The following is a 20173-nucleotide window of genomic DNA, read 5'->3' as shown; positions in this document are numbered from 1 at the left end:
GAGTTCCAGGCCAGCCAGGACTACATAGAGAGATCCTGCCTAAAAATAAATGAATAAATAAACAAACAAACAAATAAAAAAAAAATAAGGTGTGTGTTGGGTAGCTTTAGTGTCAACTTGACATACCTGGGTAGAGGGAGCCTCAATTGGGGAATTGCCTCCATTGGACTGGCCTATGGCCATGTCTGAGGGTCATCTTCTTGATGAGTGATGTGGGAGGGCCCAGCCCACTGTGGGTGATGCCACCCCTGAGCAGGTGGGCCTGTGTTACATAAGAAAGCAGGCTGAGCAGGGAAGGGCCAGGGGAGCAAGCCAGTAAGCAGCGATCCTCTGTGGCCTGTGCTCCAGCTCCTGCCTCCAGGTTCCTGTCCTGAGTGCCTACCTTGGGCTCCCTGATGAACTGTACCGAGATGTAAGTTGACTAAACCCTTTCCTCCCCCAAGTTGGTATTGGTCAGAGGGTTTTGTCACAGCAATTGAAGGATAACTAGAACAAGGTGGGTTACCAGCCTGTAATCCCAGTGCTGGGGAGGCAGACAGGTAGGTCCCTGTCACTTGCTGGTCAGTCAGCCCAGTTCACATGTTCCAGGACAGTGAGTCTGAGATCCTGTCTCAAAAACAGCTGGATGACCCCTGAGCAGTGACATCACCCAAGGTTGGCCTCTGGCTGGCCTCTACATGTACAAACATGCCCTTACACAGACACACAGAAACACATGAAAAGAGGGAAGTTAGGGTACATAGTACACAAAATCAGATATACAGTAGATGCTCAAGGCTGTCTACACCACCCCATGAGCACTTTCCCAGTGGATCTGTAGTCTGCAGGTGAGACACATCTCCCCCAGGATCACCAGAGCTGGCCTCTGTCCCTTTCTGCCCAGGAAGCATGGTGGAGGGGCACAATCCCCTGAACCCCGGCTGTTCTCAGTGAAGCACCCCCTCCAGCATGTCCGGGCTTTCCCTCCAGCCTCCCTCCTGCTGGGACAGTAGGGTGATGACTGATGGGCAGCCACTTACCCCTGGACCTTCATAGAAGGTACTTTGGGCCTCCACAGGGGCATCCAGGAGGTCATCACTGTCCAGCTGCAATGAGACCCCCCCAAGGTCAAAGGTCATCAGGGAAGGTGCACGTACTAAGCAGAAACCTTAGGGTTATTATTTGGGACAAAAAGAGCAGGGTGTGTGTGTGGGGGGGTGGGATGGGACACATGAGTCTGCCCCAGAAAACAGGGCTGGTGACATGCTGGCCTCTCAAGCATCTCCAGTCAATGCCAGTCTCCTGCCTGGCCTCTGATGCCCCCAGATATGGAGCTTGGGATTCCAGCTGTTGCCCAAACTGTCACAATCCCTCTGGCAGCATACATACTCTTCAGGGCTGGTGGCAATGCCACCTGCCCCAGGGACCCCCCCCCACTCCCACCTCCCCTGTCCAAGCATCCAACACACCACAGTGTGCCTACCATTAGGAGGGGAGGACTGGCTCTGAGTCCTGGAAATCTTGGTGTCTGAACTGACCCTGATGTCCATATGTATCTCTCTGAGACTGAGGCTACCCTAAATTCTCTCAGCTGGAGGTCTCCAGAAGCCCAGGTGTTTCTAACAATCCATTTGGAATTCTGGAGATTGGCCCAAATTCCCAATCTCAGCATCAGAGTCCACTCAGTCGCACAGGCCAAATCTACCATTTAACCCAGGCCCTCTCAGTCCTTGGATCTCCGTGAAACAGGTCTAGATGAAACCAGATTTAAAACAAATCCTATGATAGTTAACTTTGTCAACTAGACACAGACTAGAATCACCTGAGTCTCATGAAGGACTGTCTAAATTGGGTTGGCTTATGGGCATATCTCTGGGGGGACTGTCTGAAGGAAGTTAAATGGGAAGACAGCCCACTGTGGGTGGTACCATTTTCTAAGCAGGGCCTCCTGAACTGCGTGTAAGAATGGAGGAAATCGAGCTGAGCACAGGCCAGAGTGCATGCATGCACCTCTCTCTGCTCCTGACTGTGGATGTGTGGTTACCAGCTGCTTCAAGTTCCTGCCACTGTCCCTCCCTGCAAAGATGGACTGAACTTGGAATTGTAAGTTGAGATAAACACCTTTCTCCCCTAAGTGGCTTGTTGTCAGGTTATCCCCGCAACAGACATGAAACTAAGTCAAATCCCAGGCTGAGGGCCTCACACCCCTTTCCTGTAGACAGTGCAGCCCAAGCCACCACCCACTGCACTCTCCAGGGCAATACACTTTGATGCATCTTCTTTAAGAAGCAGAGCTCAGTTCTCCCATGAAGGGTGGGCTGGACTTAGGGGCTCCTTCCTCCTTCCTCCCTTGCTGTCTCCCTCCCTTCCATCCCTCCTCACAGTGTGAGTCGGACTGAACGGCTCTTCTCTCCTTCCCCCCTTTGCTCCCTTCCATCTCTGAGGCAGAATTTCATATAATCCAAACTGGCATCAAAGTTGCTACATAGTTGAACTTCTGATCCTCCAGCCTCTACTTCCTGAATGAATGCTAGGACTAGTGGAAAGCCACACCTCTTTTTATGTCATACTGGGGATGAACCCAGGGCTTTGTGCAAGCTAGATCGGCACTCCAAATGAGCCACATGCCTGGCTCTGAGCAGCTCCATTCTGGTGGCTACAAGCTGGAAGTGCCTGAGCGACTCAGGAGACCAGGTCATAAAAGATACCATGGCTTCCTCCTGGCTCTCTATCTTGGGTAGCCTGTGCCATGGGAGGCCAGCTGCCATGTCCTGAGGACATGTGAACAGCATGATAGAGAGGTGCACACAGGAAGAATGGGGGCCTCTTGCCAGCCATAGTGGACACATCCCAGCCCCAGACAAGCTGTCAGATGTCTGCAGGCCCTGCCACAGGTAGCACAAAACCTTGGGGCAAATCTGTGCATCAAGACCACCCAGCGGATTCCTGACTCTGATTCCCAACATGGCAATCTGTGAAAGCTTAACAGAGGTCCTGAGTCACTGCATGTACAATAATCCCTTACATATGAATACTGAGCTGGGTGTGGTGGTGCATGCCTCTAGTCCCAGCACTCAGGAGGCAGAGGCAGGTGGCTGTCTTTGAGACTGACTGTAGCCTGGTCTACATAGTGAGTTCCAGGTTAGTTCCTGTGGCTATAGAAATACCATGCCCAGACTGACAGGTCTCCCCACAGGGCTCCTGTCTCTGGGGCGCAAAGAGAATCTGCATTTTCTTACTAACCCCTGAGAACTGCTGTCAGGTTCAGAATAAAAATCAGCCAGGTGTGGTGGCATACTTTAATCCCAGCATTCAGAAACTCAGGGGTAGAGGCAGGCAGATCTCTGTGAGTTCAAGGCCAGCCAGAGGTACATTTTTATATTTCTCTCCAAGTATAAAAAAGAATAAAAATCAAAACAGCATGACCAGGTGTCAGTCCACCCAGTGTGACCTCATAGGAGCTTTGCCCTCAGGCTGACCCTGCCAGCCTTCTTTCTGTTCCTGACATGCCATCTCTCTCCCTTATCCACACTCTTATCCCTGCTAGAAGCTCTGTCACCTTTAATGTCACCTCACAGTGAGCATCTCTGACCATACACCACCAACTACAGGAAGCCTTCGCTTTCTTTTATGTCTCCTATTATTATTATTATTTGCGTGTGTGTGTGTGTGTGTGTGTGTGTGTGTGTGTGTGTGTGGTATATACACTCATGTATGCAGGGGCAGATGTGGAGGTCACAAAAGGACACCAGGTGTTAGGTGCTAGGCTGGTGATTGGCAAGTCCCAGTGATCCTCCTGTCTCTACCACCCAACAGAACTGGGTTTCTGGGTGTGCGTGGTCACGCTTGGAATTCTACATGGATGCTGGGGATTTGAACTCAGGTCTTCATGCTTGCACAGTAAGCACTCTTACCCACTGAGCCATCTCCTCAGCCCCTCCTATTCTTTTCTAGTAATTCTCTGCATGATACTTTTCATTAAAACCTTTACTGTTGATCAACTTTTATTTTTTAATCTTATATTTTAAGTGAATAAGCACATCCAAAATAGTACTGATTCAGGCCAGGCATGGCAGCGCATGCCTTTAATCCTAGCACTTGGGTGGCAGAGGCAGGCAGATCTCTGTGTGTTCAAGGCCAGCTTGGTCTACACAGTAAATTCCAGGCCAGATGGGGCTACAGGGAGACCCTGTCTCAAAAAAGACAAAACAACAACAAGAACAACAACAACAAAAAACAACAAAATAGTGTCACCAGGCATGGTAGTACACGCCTTTAGTCCCAGCACTAGGGAGGCAGATACAGGTGGATCTCTGTGAGTGAGTTCAAGGCCAGCCTGGTCTACGTAGTGAGTTCCAGGACAGCCGGGGTTACAGGGAGACCCTGTCTCAAAAAGACAAAAAAAAAAAAAAGTTTCAAAACTGAAAGTTTACTGAGATATTTTACATTCTGTTTAATGACTCTTCCGTGACCAGGGAGATGATACAGTGTGAGGGCAGGGACTAATGCTCTGTTTCACACATCAACATCATCCTCACAGAATGCCTGCTGCACCAGGAAATGTGGCTCTCACTGCCAATCCCATCTTCCAGCCCTGTACCCAAGGAACATCCCTCCCCATCTCTGGCACTTACCTTTTCGGATCCATGCAAGAAGTCATTGAGGGCCTGAGGGTCGCTGCAAGAGAGAGAAGAAAATGATCTTGAGGATGTGGGCAGAGAAGTGAGGAGGGAGTGTTTGAGAAGAGAGAGATTTGGGATGTAGGGGGTCGGGGGGGAGTCCTTTACTCACCAAATCACATCTAGTAAACATCTCCCATCCTCATCGTCCATCTCCACTGAACAGGGCGGGGTAGGGAAGAGAGTGAGGGAGACATGGTTAGACTGAGGCAGTCTGCCCTGCACCTCCCTTCAGGGCTGCACTGCCTGGAGGAGGGGGCCAGAGCTCCTGTTCCCTGAAGTGCACAGGGATGGGTAGGGGGAGATGATCACCACCCAGATACCTGACTAGGGATGTGATACTGTTCTTACCCTCCTGGCCTCATGCCCCCAACAACCCCACATCTGATGGTGACATCAACTGAGACTAAGGACCTCTGAGAGCAGGTGGTTCCTGTGCTAAGCACTGCAAGACAGGTTCAGTTAAATGAACAGATGCACCCTCCCTTTACAGGTAAGGAGTCAGAGGTGCCTATATGGCTACTCTTCATCTTCAGTGCTCCTGTCTCCAGGTACAAACAGAATCTACCATTTACCTACTCAATAACCCATGAGAGTCAGGCATGGTGGCACTTGCCTTTAATCCCCACACTCAGAAGGCAGAGGCAGTTCCAACCCAGCCTGCAATACAGAGCGGATGCCAAGCTAGCTAGAGCTATGTAGTGAGACCCTGTCTCAAAGGAAAAACTAAAATAAAAACTCAAACTGCTGTCAGCGTCTCCCACATGTCCATCACTGGGTGACTAAGGCCCACCCGGGCTCACATCTGTAGCGTCACCTTGAGCCTGCCAGCTTTCTCTCTGCATGCCCTAACCTGTGCCCTCCATCACCCCACTGGCCTGTTCCCTTGTTCACTGAACATAGCACCTGGCCCAGAGTCAGGGCATGGCAGACAAGGGGTCTGTCTTGTGCACAAGTGGGTGACAAAGCAAGCAAGGGATGGTCGGGTGGAGGCATCCCTTGTCATAGTCTGAGGTCCTAAATGTACCCTCAAAATCTATGCAGCATGGATCTCAAGTAAGGGATGGGTTGGGGGGAAATGAAAGGGAGGAGGGGAGGGTGATGAGGCTGGTACATTGAGCCAGAGGACTAGTAGTGCAGGGCTGGCTCTGTGGCTGAATGATAAGGATTCAAAAGAACTAATGTGTGTCAGACATTCGCACATATGTATACATATGTATAGGTGTGTATTATATTTTTTGCATGCATGCACGTGCATTTGTGTATGTATGTGTATCTAGTGTGTGCATGTGTATGGCATATGTGTGTATATGGTGTGTATGCTGTGCATGTTATATGTGTGTGATGTGTGTATGTAGTACGTGGAATGTATGCAGTGTGTGTGGTGTGGTGGGTATGTCGTGTCTGTGGATGTAGTATGTGTATGATGTGTGTATGTGTGCTAGAGGAACCTCAGATGTACTCCTAAGAAATAATATCCACCTCTTTGAGATGCTCTCACTGGCTTGGAGCTCCTGAGTTAGGCTAGGTTGGATTCTGGACAAGGAACCCAGGTCCTCTGGAGCACTTTACGAACAGATCCAGCTCTCTAGCACCATCTGACCTTCTAGACTGTCCTCCCTGCAGCTGGTACAGAGGCTCAGGCTGGACAGGGTGACCTGAAGAGGTCATTAAACTACCCAATATAAGTCAGAATTCTGGTGAGTCCCACTAGTACCCAGAGGAACTGCCTTTCCAGGAATGAACTGAGATTCTACCCTGTTACCTGTGCTACGAACGAATCATGAAGGGAAGGAGGGGGTGGCCGCTCCAGGTCTACGCTGGGCCCCCAGCTGGGGACTTGCAGAGTGTCCTTTTGGAGGCCAGCTGTGGAAGGAGAAGAGAGGCTGTGAGTGAGGAAGACTATGAGCAGAAAAAGATGGAGGTATGAGGATACAGACTGGGCTGTGGACAGAAAGGAAGGGTCCAAGAGATGGAAGAGAGGGAGTCTGGGAACAGCATGATTAAGCGACAAAGTGGGAGCCAGGTATGGTGGCACACGCCTTTAATCCTAGCACTCAGGAGCCAGAGGCAGGCAGATCTCTGTAACTTCAAGGCCAGCCTGGTCTACATAGTGAGTTCCAGGACAGCTGGGGCTACAGGGAGACCCTGTCTCAAAAAGACAAAAAAAAAAGTGACGAAGTGGGAGCCAGACATGGTGGCATGCATTATAATCCTGACACTTGAGAGGCTGAGGCAGGAGGATGAACAGTTGTAGTCAAGCCTGGGCTGCACAGCAAGACTCCATCTCTAAGCATCTTAAAAAGGAAACAAACACTATGGTTAAAGTGAATTAGAACACAACAGAAAATCACTATTAATGTCCTTCCATCCCAGGAAGACTCATAGGTGGATTCTAGGCAGGTGCTCTACCACTGAGCCCAGGCTGGCGTTGAGTTCACAAATCCTCCTATCTCAGTCTCTCCAGTGTCAGGATGGCCTTGTTCCACAAGGCCTGACCTACTGTTGAGCTTTAAAGGAGGTAGTGAGAAGGAGGGAGGAAAGTGGAGAAGAACCACTTTCAAGCTGCAGGAAGCACATTACAAATGACCATAAGCACAAGGTCTGTGGAGCGTGAGGTAGTTTGACAACATCCCCATAGGCCAGATGTTTGGACACTCAGTACTGAGCTGGGAGGTTCAGGAGGTGTGGCCTTGCTGGAGGATGTATGTCCTTGGGGACAAGCTGTGAGAGTTTATAGCCTCGACCCACTTGCAGTTCACTGGTGCCTCGAACAGGCACCATCCCCGTCCCTCCTGCCAGGCTGCTCTGCCATCATGGGCTCTCCCTCTGGAGCCATAAGCCCAACTAAACTTCTCCATATAAGTGGCTTTTGCTTACAGTATTTTAGCACAGCAACAAAAAGAAAATAATACATACTACCTCACAGAATACATTATACTAAGTAAGTTTACTGATTCTGCATTCTAATAAAATACACTCAATTCCATTTTTCTTTATTTTCTGTAGTAAGGAGATTGAACACAGATCCTTATATTTGGTAGGCAGGTGCTCTACCACCGAGCCACACCCCAGCCCCTCACTGGGGGATCTCCTTATATTTGGTAGGCAGGTGCTCTACCACCGAGCCACACCCCAGCCCCTCACTGGGGGATTCTAGGCAGGTGCTCTACCACTGAGCCACACCCCAGCCCCTCACTGGGGGATCCTAGGCAGGTGCTCTGCCACTGAGCCACATACCAAAACATCCATAGCCAATGATTTGAAGCAGGGGTGTTATGGCCTTTGTTTCTGTAGAAAGGTTCTTTATCTCAGATGTGTCATCTCTCCCCCAGTGAGCTCTTACTCTGATGAAGCTCCTCTCACACATGTACTTTCCTAGGAAGACACCCTTGTAGCTCTTTGCCTTGTGAGTAACACACTGCACTAGAGCCCAGAACTTCAAACCAGGAAATCACCAGTAAATAAAATCTCAGCAATGAAGCCAGAGACCATGGTGCATGAGTATGATTCCATCACCTCAGATGCAGAGGTGGGAGGATGGGAAGTTTGATTCCAGCCTAGGCTACATAGCAAGACCCTGTCCTAAAATATCTAGAAGGGCTGGCAAGAGGGCTTCCCACCAAAGGCGCTTGCCACCAAGTCCAATGACCTCAGATGGCCAGGATTCGCATGGTGGAAGGAGAGAAGAGATTCTGGCAAGCTGTTCTGTAACTTTCACATGCAAGCTAAGGCATGCATTCGACAACCCAAATCATTTTAAATTCAAAAGAAGGAAAAAAAAAAGCATCATTATGTGAATCATGTGGTCCTCATGTTTGTGAAAAGGAGTCTGGTTCTAGCACGAGCTGAGGCCAAGCATCAAGAACTCACGACATTTCTCCTGTCCACACACTTCCACAAACACAGAGAAGACCATGTCCTGTGGCAAGGAGGTGAATCTATATATGGAATCTATGAATAGGGGCAACTCACTGTCCTGATGACACTGATAAGCCACGTGGCCATGGTCACATCCAAGGCTGTGCCATGGGTCCAGTATGTGCCAGGTAATGTTTCTTTTTGTTTGGGATAAGTTTTTGGAGACAGGATTTTGTTATGCAGTCCAGGCTGGCCTCTAATTCACCATGTAGCTCAGGATGGACTTGAGCTTCTGGAGATCTTCCTGCTTCAGCCTCCCAAGTGCTGAGAATTACCTACCAGTGTGTGCCACTACACTCTGTTGGGCTCTGGCTTTAAGTATTCCAGTACATGAATTCAATTTTCCATCTAAAACTCACTATGCAGCCACAGATGACCTTGCCCCTACCTCTCCAGTGCTGAGATTACAGGTGTGCACCCCCATCTTGGTTTAGGTGGTGGTGGGGTTCAAACCCAGGGTTTTGGGCATGCTAGGTGCACTACTAACTGAGCCACAATCCCAGCGCTCTTGCTTTTGAAACCCCAAGACAGGTGCAATTCCATCATTGTCAGTCTGTTGATGCTGAGGCTCAGAGGGGGCTAGGAGCCTGTCTTATAGCCCTGGGTGATCCCAGCTGGAGAAGATCCCACCCTTAACCACTAGCAGTGTCCCCACCTTCCCTCTGTTGCTTCTAAGACAGGGGCAAATGTGGCAGGAGTGTTAAGATAATAGCCCCAGCTGGGTGACCTTTGAGTGAATTCACACAGGCTAGAGATATTTCAGATCTGAAATGGAAACAGAGTTCTAAGAACCAGGTTCCTCTCAGAAGGCTCTACACAGCACCTGGCGAAGACAGCTGGGCACAGGTCCTCTCCTCCTGGACTCCAAGTGTGAGGCCTGCTGATGTGAGGGGGCTACAGCAGCATGTTCCCAACTTCCCATGGTGGCTTCACCATCACTGTACTCCACCCTGCCTTCGGCTTCCAGTTTAGCTCAAGCATCGCAAACTTCCTACCAGCACAATGTTGGAGAGGCATATTGCAAACAGGGGTATCCAAGTAGGTAGGAACTGAGGGGAAGGCTCCTGAGTTCTCTGTGAAATGGGCTTCTTTTTGATTCTTTGGTATCTGTGTGTGTGTGGAGGTCAGAGGGCCACTTGCAGGAGTCAGTTCTCTCCTTCCACTATGTGTGTTTTGGGAAGGAAATCAGGTTATCAATCTTGGTGGAAAGCGTCTTAGCCATTGAGTCACATTGTTACCTGGTTTTGTTTTTTGTTTTCTTTAAAGATTAACTTTTATTTTATGTGTATGAGTATTTGTCTGCATGTATGTATGTGTATCACATGTGTGCAGAGTCCAAGGAGGCCAGAAGAGGGCATCAGATCACCTAGAATGTGAGTTGATGGTTATGAGCCAACATGCACATTTTGGGAATTGAACCTGTGTCCTCTGTAAGAGCAGCAAATGATCTCTACTGCTGAGCCATCTCTCCAGACTTTTTTTTTTTTTTTTTTTTTTTTAGTCAGGGTTATGCTGTATAGACTGAGGTGGCCTCAGACTAATGGCACTCTCCTGTCTCAGCCTTCCAAATGCTGGATTATAAGCATGTGCCACCGTGATGCCTGCCCCTTGCTATATTACCCAGGCTGGCCTCACCTTCTTGAGATGACAAGATCTTTCACACCTGACTCTTGAGAGCTTTGCCTTCATGTATATAACTCATGTGAGTTATATACAGTGTTCATGGTAAACAAAGCAGAGCCTGGAGTCAGCTCAGATGGAAAATGCTGGCCTTGTAATTAGGGGGTCTGGAGGCAGATGCCCTGTGCCCATGTGAAAAGTCATGTAATAGATAAGTGGTGCACACTTGTAATCCCAGCACTGGAGAGGCAAAGAGGCTCCCTGGGCTTGTTGGCCAGCCAACTTCACCAAATTCATGAGCTGCAGGTCCAGTGAGGGACTCTGTGTTAAAGGAAGCAGACAGTGTTACTGAGGACAACACCAGAGGTTCCACACACACTGCATAGAAACAAACACAAGTGTTGATTAAAAAAAAAAAAGAGGGGCTGGAGAGATGGCTCAGTGGTTAAGAGCACTGGATGCTCTTGCAGAGGATCTGGGTTCAGTGCTAACTGAACTTACATTGTGGCTAACAACCGTCAATAACTCCAGTTCCAAGGGAATATGATGCCCTCTTCTGGCCTTCGTGGACACTTGATACACAAATTTATTTATATACATACATGCAAACCATGTATACATGTAAAATAAAAAATAAACAATTTCTTTTTAGAGAAACAAAAAAGTGGGGTGTGTGGCACAGGTCTTTAATCCTAGCACTTGGGAGATAGAGGCAGGCCTCTGTGAGTTCTAGGTCAGCCTGGTCTACATAGTTTCAGGACAGCTGGGGCTACAGGGAGACCACATCTCAAAAAGACCAAAAAACAACAAAACCCCCAAAATCTACCTCCACTCTGTGAGGGGCCAGGGGCATGACTCAGTGGTAGAGCCCCTGCCTAAAATCCCCCAGGGAGGGGCTAGGGATGTGGCTCAGTGGTAGGGCATCTGCCTAGAATCCCCCAGTGAGGGGCTGGGGTGTGGCTCAGTAATAGAGCCCCTGCCTAGAATCCCCCAGTGAGGGGCTGGGGTGTGGCTCAGTGGTAGAGCCCCTGCCTAGAATCCCCCAGTGAGGGGCTAGGGATGTGGCTCAGTGGTAGAGCCCCTGCCTAGAATCTACCAATGAGGGGCTGTGAGTGTAGCTCAGTGATAGGAATTCAGTAGTTAAGTGTCTGGGGGCGTGGCTCAGCGTAGAGCAATTTTCTAGCATGCACAAGGACCCTGGGTTTAATCTCCAGAGAAAAAACACAAATGGCCACTAAGCACATAAAACAGTGCCTAGCATGAATCATCATCAGGGAAATGCACTGAAGCCCCTGAGAAGAGGCGGCCTCACACCTATCAGGAGGACCACAGTGAAGAAACTGGACAGTGCTAAGTGTTGGCAGTCTGAGGAAACCAGAGCTCCTGCTCACTGCTGGTGGGAATGTGACCTGTGTAGCCGCTGCAGAACAGTCTGGCAGTTCCTCAGAACAGTAAAAATAGCAATACCACATGATGTAGTCACTCTACTTCTGGGTCTGTGTGCAACAAATCAAAAGACTTAAAGAAGGACCCGTCTGGCTACCAGTGGCCACCACGGCTTGTTCACAGATCTTAGGGGAAGAAGCCCGCATGGCCATGGGTGGACGGATGAATAAAATGTGGCTGGTATCCATATAATGGAACATTCAGGAAGCTGCTAGCATGACCACAGAGAAGGACTTGAGTTTGGAAATGAAAAGAGGTCTAGGAGCCAGCCATGGTGGTGCACGCCTGTCATCCCAGCACTCATGAGGTGGGGGCACGAGGCCACACTTGGCCATATAGTGTGTTTGAGAACAGTCTGAGCAATGTGAGGCCCCATGTTAAAGAAAAAAAGAAAAAAAAAGGGTTGGGCATGGTGGTGCATGCCTTTAATCCTAGCACTCGGGAGGCAGAGGCAGGTGGAGGAGGATCTCTGTGAGTTCAAGGCCAGCCTGGTCTACACACTGAGTTCCAGGCTAGCTGGGGCTACAGGGAGACCCTGTCTCGAAAAAAAATTCATGGGCCAGTGAGATGATTCGGTGGGTAAAAGCACCCACTGCAAAGACTGACAACCAATTCGATCCATAAGACTCAGATGGTGGAGACAAGTGAGTCTCTCAGACTTGTCCTCTGACTTCCACAAGTGCCTGCTCACACACAGTCAAAATGTAACAACCTCTCCTCCCCACACAAAAAAAGCAAGATAAAGCCCCCAGTGTCACCTAACCCCTGTCTGGTGGCTTGCTCCCCTTCTCACCGTCTCCCTACCACAAGTAGGCTTCCTGGTAACAGCAACAGTCACTTGCTTCATGCCTCAGATCCCTGGATCCAACCCAGTGGTGGCAGAGCAAGGTTCAGTAAATATGTATAGAATGAATGAATGAATTCACAATGGAAATTAAACAAGTCCATTCGTTTGTTCAAGTGGCAGCTTGCTGAAAAAGGCATTTATTAAGCACCTCCTGCATGAAAGGAGAGGCAAGGGTGCCTGGGAAAACAAACTGTGTTCTGGCCATGGGGGTGTGCAGACCAGGGGTTCTTCCCCTGGTGATGACCATGGACACCCCTTACCAGCTCACCTCCACATTCTCAAAAAGAAGTGCCTGAGCTATAGGCAGAGCTGCCAACCCCAAACAGTCAGCAGCACTCTGCTGACACGCTATGGAAGATCAGCCTCCGGGTCATCTGTCCATTGTCCACCAATGGGTCCACACTTACAGAAAGACGCTAGTCCTGCAGGCTGGCATGTGAATTGAATGGCACGAATAGGACACATGGTGTGCCTTCAGAGCGGAAGCAGGAGCTTCTCACAGCTCTGCTCTGGTCCTAGGACAGGATGGACACCTGACATCGACAGCCAACCCACAATGGCATGCACATGAGCAAGCTGAGTGTTTCTTGCTGTAGCAGCTGAGACCTGCGGCTCTGTAGCTCTCTCTGCTAAAATGACTGAGACCCAGGCTCACTTGTTACTGCACCTCTTTCAGCTGATGATGACTGATACACCATTGAGCCCACACTGCCCAAATGTGCCCTAGGAATCAGGCCTTATGCAACCCTGTCCCCACTGAGTCACAGTGAGGGAGAAACAATACTGACTTGTGCTTTCCAGCAAGAAAACAGAGTCACAGAGGGCCAGGATACTATGGGGCCAGAATTTGAATCCCGTGATTCTGAAGATATCATTCTTCACTGCTCCGCTATAAAAAGCCAGGCCTGCCAACCACAAGAACAGCAGTGACGCACAATGACACAGCGTCCTTCCAGAAAGCCTGGTGAGCTCCTCCTCCACTTGGAAGGCAACCAGAGTTCTGCATTGTCATTGGGAGCTGACTGGGAGCCAGTCCGCCTAGCAGCATCTGGGATTCAAAGGCTCCAGTGAACGCAAGAAAATGGCTAATGGTGAATATGAGTGCCTCTTACGTTCATTGCAAGGCATAAAAACTGAAGTCAGTGAAACTGTATCTCATTTGGAAGGGTGGCCACATAGCTGAGCCATCCTGTCAGTGCTAGCACCAGGTCCCTCCACTCCTGTTTCTCATTTTCCCCAAGTACACAAGCCCAACTTTGCTCCCAGAAAGGCCTGCCAAGCTACAAGTCCAAGTTGTAATTACACGAGAACCGTTCTGAGTTGCCTAGTTCAAGACAGTCACACCACTGTAGGTTGGGAAATCAAAGTAGCAGACTTGGGCCAGACATTTCTCTGAACAATTAAACAAACTGGGTGTGGCACACCTGCAATCTCGGTGCTCAGGAGGCTGAGGCAGGAGGATGATTGGTCTGAGGAGGCCAGCCTGGGCTACACGATGAGATGTTCTCTCAATCACACCCCCTCCATAAAAGACCCTGAAAACCCAAAGTATAACAAAACAACTAAAAAGCACACAGTAGAATGGAATGGAATAGAAAGGAAAATTCGAAAGCCTGTCTGCCTGTGTATTCTGGGCCAAATACCCTATTTCCCAGCACAGCTGCAACAAACTCAAGGTTAATAAACCCTTCTGAACATATGCTGGGGGCATCCTGTATCTCCTTATCAGGTAGCCACGCTCAGCTTTCCCTGAAGCTAGAGAGCCATGGTACCTCACATGGTAAACACCAAAGTACAGGCTTGCCTTATGTTCCTGACACCTTCCACAGGCTGTGGGAGTTGTCAAGCAAGTTTTTCTTCTCTAGAAGAAAGCCTGTTGCTTCCTGCTCCAGCTTTGAAGAAGTTCTGATGATTGGAGCTGGGGCAGCTATTTAGCTACTAAGAAGCAACAAACTCAAGGTTAATAAACCCTTCTGAACATATACATAAGGAGAGAAAAAGAATGGATTTGGAGTTGGCTTGTTTTCAAGCCTGATGATCTGAGTTCGATCACTAGGACCCACAAGGTGAAAGGAAAGAACCAAATCTCGCAAGTTTTCTTCTGGCTGCCACATGAGCACCATGGCATTCGCTCACCCCCTTAAAATAATTAATGCAAAATTATAATAATAATAAAATATGCTGGGCATGGTGTTGCATGCCTTTAATCCCAGAACTTGGGAGGCAGAAGCAGTTGGATCTCTGTGTATTTCGGGCTAGCCTGGTCTACACAGTGAGTTCAGGCCAGCCAGGGCTACAAAGTGAGACCCTGTCTCAAAAAATAAAGACTGGGGCGCGGGGGAGGCTGGAGAGATGGCTTAGCGGTTAGGAACAGTGGTTGTTCTTGCAGAAGACCGGGAAAATCCCAGCACCCACATGGCAGCTAACAACTGTCTGTAACTCCAGTCCCAGGGGATCCGACAGCCTCTTCTGACCTCTGAGGGTGCACGACACGGTTCACTTACCTACATGCAGGCAGTACACACATACACATAAAATAAAAATTAAAAAAAAAAAAAGGCTGGGTTTAATAATGCTGTATGGATTGCCTGGCTCCAAACATCTATTTACTTATTTATTTCTGGAAACACGGTCTCACTATGTAGCCCCAGCTGGCCTGCAATTCACTATGTAAATAAACCAGGCTGACCTCAAGCCCACAGAGATCCACCTGCATCTACCCCATACCCCAGTGCTGGAGTCATGGGTGTGTGCCACCATGCCTGGTTTTACTTTAAGGCACGATATTTGCAGTGTTTTTTATATCACCCATAAAAAACTATTATGGTGCCAGGTGTGGTGGCACACGCCTGTAGTCCCAGCACTTGGAAGGCAGAGCCAGGTGGATCTCTGTGAGTTCAAGGCCAGCCTGGTCTACATAGTGAGTTCCAGGACAGCTGGGGCTACAGGGAGACCCTGTCTCAAAAAGACCAAAAACAAAAACAAAAAAACAAAAAAAACAAACCTATTATGGTATGAAAGTTAACAACACACAGCATGATTTAACTTGGATTGTAAATACATGCCTGTAGATACTGTTGCACATGCTGCTGACTGCACAAAGAAGCGGGACCAAAGTATAAGACCTCATATCAAGCTCAGGCTCGAACATGGCAGCATCGGCCTGCAGAGTGCAGTCTCCTTTCCTAATTCATACAAAGAGGGATCACCAGTTTGTACCTGCTAAAGGAAGTACCTCCTCCAATGCTGGGCAAAGGCCCAGCATGAGGCAGCTGGGCTCTGGGAGTGACAGCAAGAGTCTATTTCAAAGGCAGAAAAACAGGGAATATGCTGATTCTCCCACCAGTGTCCCCTCCCTCTGAGGAACAGACAGACAGAGCAATTTTGGCACAATTGAAATTGACACCAACACTACCAGTGGTGACATTCAAGGTTCTGAAATTACCCAATCACGTTAACAGCCCACAGTGTACACTGTCTGGTGCTGATGGTGGCCACTGAAAAGCCCACTGCACACAGGTGGCCAGACAGAGCCTCCCGCCTCAGTCCCATTCTCCCTGGACCATCCCTGACTAAGAAGCTTCCAGCTCACAGCAAGCTCAAGCCACCGGCTAACGAGAAACTGGGAGAAGAGGTGACACTTGCAGTGAACACAGGGCCTCCCCTGTCATTGCATCCAGCTTGGGGACAGACAAAATTGACAGGACTCACAGGAAGTCAGCCCCAGAACCAGCACACCTGAGTTTGTAGACCTTCTGGATCCAAAATGAGAGCCTGTCTCGAATCATCTGGAAGGTGTCAAGTGCTCCACCCCTTGCCAGAAACTTCCTTCTGCAGCTTTGCAGCCAGTGGGGCTATGGAAAGATACACTGGGAAGAGGAGGCAGAGGCATGACTGCGTCCTCCGGCTTAAAACCCTGTGACCATGGGTGGTGATGGCTTGTGCAGCAGCAGGAACTTTACACTCACCAGGGGAACCCAAGAGACACATATTCAGTGGTCTGGCAAATGTCAACTGCCAAACATCCCTGGAATGGCTTTTACTAGATGCCTTGTTCCACAAAAGGATGAAAAAGCACATTAAGTAAAGTTAAACACGCACTGATGCCATGACATGAGGATTCACTGCAAGGTATTCATCCAACAAAAGTAAAAAGGACGTCCGCAGAGCTGGGCGTGGTGGCGCACGCCTGTAGTCCCAGCACTTGAGAGGCAGAGGCAGGCAGATCTCTGTGAGTTCAAGGCCAGCCTGGTCTACATAGTGAGTTCCAGGACAGCTGGGGCTACAGGGAGACCCTGTCTCAAAAAAACCAAAAAAAAAAAAAAAAAAAGAAAGAAAGAAAAAAGACATCTGCAGAAACAGCTGCACAAGAACCGCCTGGACAGCCCAAATCATAACAGCACCAACCTGGGCTATGGGGTGTGGCTCCGTGGTAGAGCACCTGCCTAGAATCCCCCAGGGAGGGGCTGCAGTGTGGCTCAGTGGTAAAGCATCTGCCTAGACTCCCCCAGTGGGTTGTGGCTCAGTGCCAGGGTACTTGCCTAGAATGCTCAATGCCTTGGGTTTGCTATCCAGCACGACCAATAAGTAGGCAAGCCCCAACCTGCTCACTGCCCATCACCTTTCCAATGCACAAAACCCAGGTGCAGGGTGGGACACGGCTTGGCAGTAAGGCATATATTTCTGCTACAGAAAGGAACATGAACCGAGCAGCCATACACCATGATGAACAAAGAAAATCAGACCCAAGACCATAGGCTATGTGAGCCCACTTGTGGCATTCTCTAGAACTGGGGGGAAAATGTGTGCAGTTCTCAAGGGAGGAACGGGAAAATTAATTGGTAAGAACTTCCAGGGAACCTTCTAGAATAACCCAAATGCTCCAAATTCAGCCTGTGTGATGCTTACTTGGATAATATTTGACAAAACTCACCAAGTTACGTTTTGCAAAGCTATATATTACACCAAGCACGGCTGGCCTGGAAAAACACCTTGTGTAGCCACACACATGGGCTCAGGTAGGAAGATCACATCTTCAAGGCGAACCTGGGCTACAAAGTGAGTTTGAGGCCAGCCTGGGCTACATGGCAAGACACTGTCCCAAAAAGCAGGGAAAGGAGAGAGGGAGGGAGGGAGGGATTTCACATAAAACCATGTATAGGGTATGTGTAGACCTCTGTTTATCAGAGCTACAGTGGAAATGATCAGGAGCCAGCCAGCAGATGAACAAACGCTCTGGAGGCTGGAGAGATGGCTCAGTGGTTAAGAGCACTGGCTGGCAGGTCTTTCAGAAAACCTGGGTTTAATTCCCAGCACCCACATGGTAGCTAACAACTCCAGTTCCAGGGGATCCAACTCCCTCTTCTGACCTCTGTGGGCACTGCACAACACGGGTGCACTTACATTCAGGCAATACACTCATACACTTTTTTTTTTATCTATTATTTTTATTTTATGTGTATGAGTGTATTGTCTACATGTATGTGAGTGCACCTGTGTGGTGCAATGTTGTGGAGGTCAGAAGAGGGCTTCGGATTCCCCTGGAAATGGAGTTAAGGACGGTTCATAGCTGCCATGTGGGTGCTGGGAATTGAACCTGGGTCCTCTGCAAGAGCAGTCAGTGCTCTTAACCCCTGAGCCATCTCTCCATGCCCTATTTATTAGAGAGGGTTGGATCCCCTGGAACTGGAGTTATGGACAGTTGTTAGATGTCATGTGGGTATTGTGAATCGAGCCCTGGTCCTCTGCAAGAGCAGTCAGTGCTCTTAACCATGAGTCATCTCTCCAGTCCTTTATTATTTTTTTTTATTTTTTAGATTTATTTTTATGTGTACAAGTGTTATGCCTGCATGTGTGTAAGTGTACCAATGCTGTGCAATGCCTGCAGAGGTCAAAAGAGGGTGTCAGATCCCCTGGAACTGGAATTGCAGATGGTTGTTAGCTGCCATGTGCATGCTGGGATTCAAACCTGGGTCTTCTGCAAGAGCAGCCAGTGCTCTTAACCACTGATCCATCTCTCCAGCCCCTAAATTACATTTTATAAGGGGATACATGCCACAGTGTGCATGTGGAGGTCAGAGGACAACTTGGGAGTCAAGTTTTCTCTCTCATGTGGGTCCTGAGAATCAAACTTAGATTATCAGGCTTGGCAGCAAGTATCTTTACCCACTGTGCCATCTTACTGGTTTCATTTATTTTCAATTTTTTAAGCAGTCATTTTTATTTTTTTAGTTATGTGTGTATGTGGGGTGTGTGTGTGTGTGCGTGCATGCACATGGTAAGTGTCGTGCCCATGGAGGCCAAAAGAGGGCTTTGGATCCCCTGGAGCTTAAATTATAGGCGGTTCTGAATCGCCTGATATGGGTGGAACCAAACTGTGCCTCTGCAAGAGCAGTGTTTTAAACTGCTGAGTCGTCTCTGCAGTCCCATATTTTTATTTATTTTCTTTAGACAAGGTTTCCTGGAATTCACTATGTTTCCAACCTGGCCTAGAACTCTTGGCAATCCTCCTGCCTCAATCATGCAAGTGATGGGATTACAGGTGTGAGCTACCTACCGTGCCTGGCTTGGACTATCTACTTTATTTATTTATTATTATTATTACTATTATTTGCATGTGGTGTTGTATAGGTGCTTGTATGTATTTGTAGGAGTACAGACACCTATATGCACATGCATGTGACTGCATGCACATGGAGACCAGAGGGTAGACATCAGGTGTCTTCCCAATTGCTCTCCACCTAATATTTCAGTAATTTTATTTACTATTAGTGTCTGCATGTCCTGATGTGTGTGTGTATGTGGTGTGTCTGTGTGTGTGTAGTGTGTGTGTAGTGTGTGTGTGTTGTGTGTGGTGTGTTGTATGTCTGTATGTGTGGTGTGTGTGGTGTGTCTGTATATGTGGTGTGTGTGGTGTGTGTGTGTGGTGTGTCTGTATGTGTGTTGTATGTGTTGTGTGTGTGTGTGGTATGTGTGTGTGTGTGTGTGTGGTGTTTGAGAACCCTCATGCCACAGTGGTGTATGTGGCAGTCAGGGGGACAACTTTGTGGAGACTTTTACTGGTGAGATGGCTCAGCAGGCAAAGGCACTTGTCAGCAAGCCTGACGACCTGAGTTCAATCCCTAGAACCCACACGGTGGAGAGAACCAACTCCCACAAGTTGTCATCTGAGCTCCATATGTGTACCCCACCACATTTACACTCACACAATACATAAATAAATGTAATAAAATGTTTTAAAGTGTAAAAGAGGCTGGAGAGATGCTCAGGGGTTAAGAGTACAAACTATGCTTACAAAGGACATGAGTTCAGGTCCAGCACTCATGTCAGGTGGCCTAACTCCAGCTGCAAGGGATCTGACACCTCTGGCCTCTACAAGCATCCACACATGTGTACACACCCACACACAGACAGACACATAATTAAAAGCAATAAAAATAAATCTAAAATAAAAAAGTGGTGAAGGAAGCAGGACATAAATATCACAAATGGCTTTATTTGTTTGAAGAGCTTTGAGAATGAGGAAGAATAAGCCAGGCTACCACTGACTAACTACAAGGGAACCAGGTGATAACAAGGGACTAGGAAGGAGACTTGGGCCTCCTCAGACTTCCACAGTGCATTCTTCAAATTAATTAATTCTGTTGTGGTCATGTGAATGTATTAGCCATTGCAAAGACCT

The 20173-nt window shown here is 48.6% G+C and overlaps 1 protein-coding gene across 1 annotated transcript in view; it reads right to left on the bottom strand.

Annotated features, from left to right (window-relative positions):
• The window catches only part of Bicra (BRD4 interacting chromatin remodeling complex associated protein), a 77367-nt gene that overhangs the window by 22558 nt on the left and 34636 nt on the right, over positions 1–20173 (bottom strand). The window contains exons 2-5 of the mRNA XM_029558272.1: positions 6424–6524; positions 4771–4816; positions 4614–4656; positions 1020–1085 (exon numbers count right to left, since the gene is read on the bottom strand). Of these exons, the coding sequence (XP_029414132.1) occupies positions 1020–1085; positions 4614–4656; positions 4771–4811 (150 nt within the window). The 5' untranslated portion in view covers positions 4812–4816; positions 6424–6524. The remainder of the gene's footprint in view (positions 1–1019; positions 1086–4613; positions 4657–4770; positions 4817–6423; positions 6525–20173) is intronic.

Source organism: Nannospalax galili, unplaced genomic scaffold (assembly GCF_000622305.1).
Source record: "Nannospalax galili isolate Female #2095 unplaced genomic scaffold, S.galili_v1.0 scaffold432, whole genome shotgun sequence".
In the NCBI taxonomy this organism is placed as follows: Eukaryota; Metazoa; Chordata; class Mammalia; order Rodentia; family Spalacidae; genus Nannospalax; species Nannospalax galili.
The sequence above is the reverse complement of the archived record's forward strand: the minus strand, read 5'-3'. Positions and strand labels throughout refer to the sequence as shown.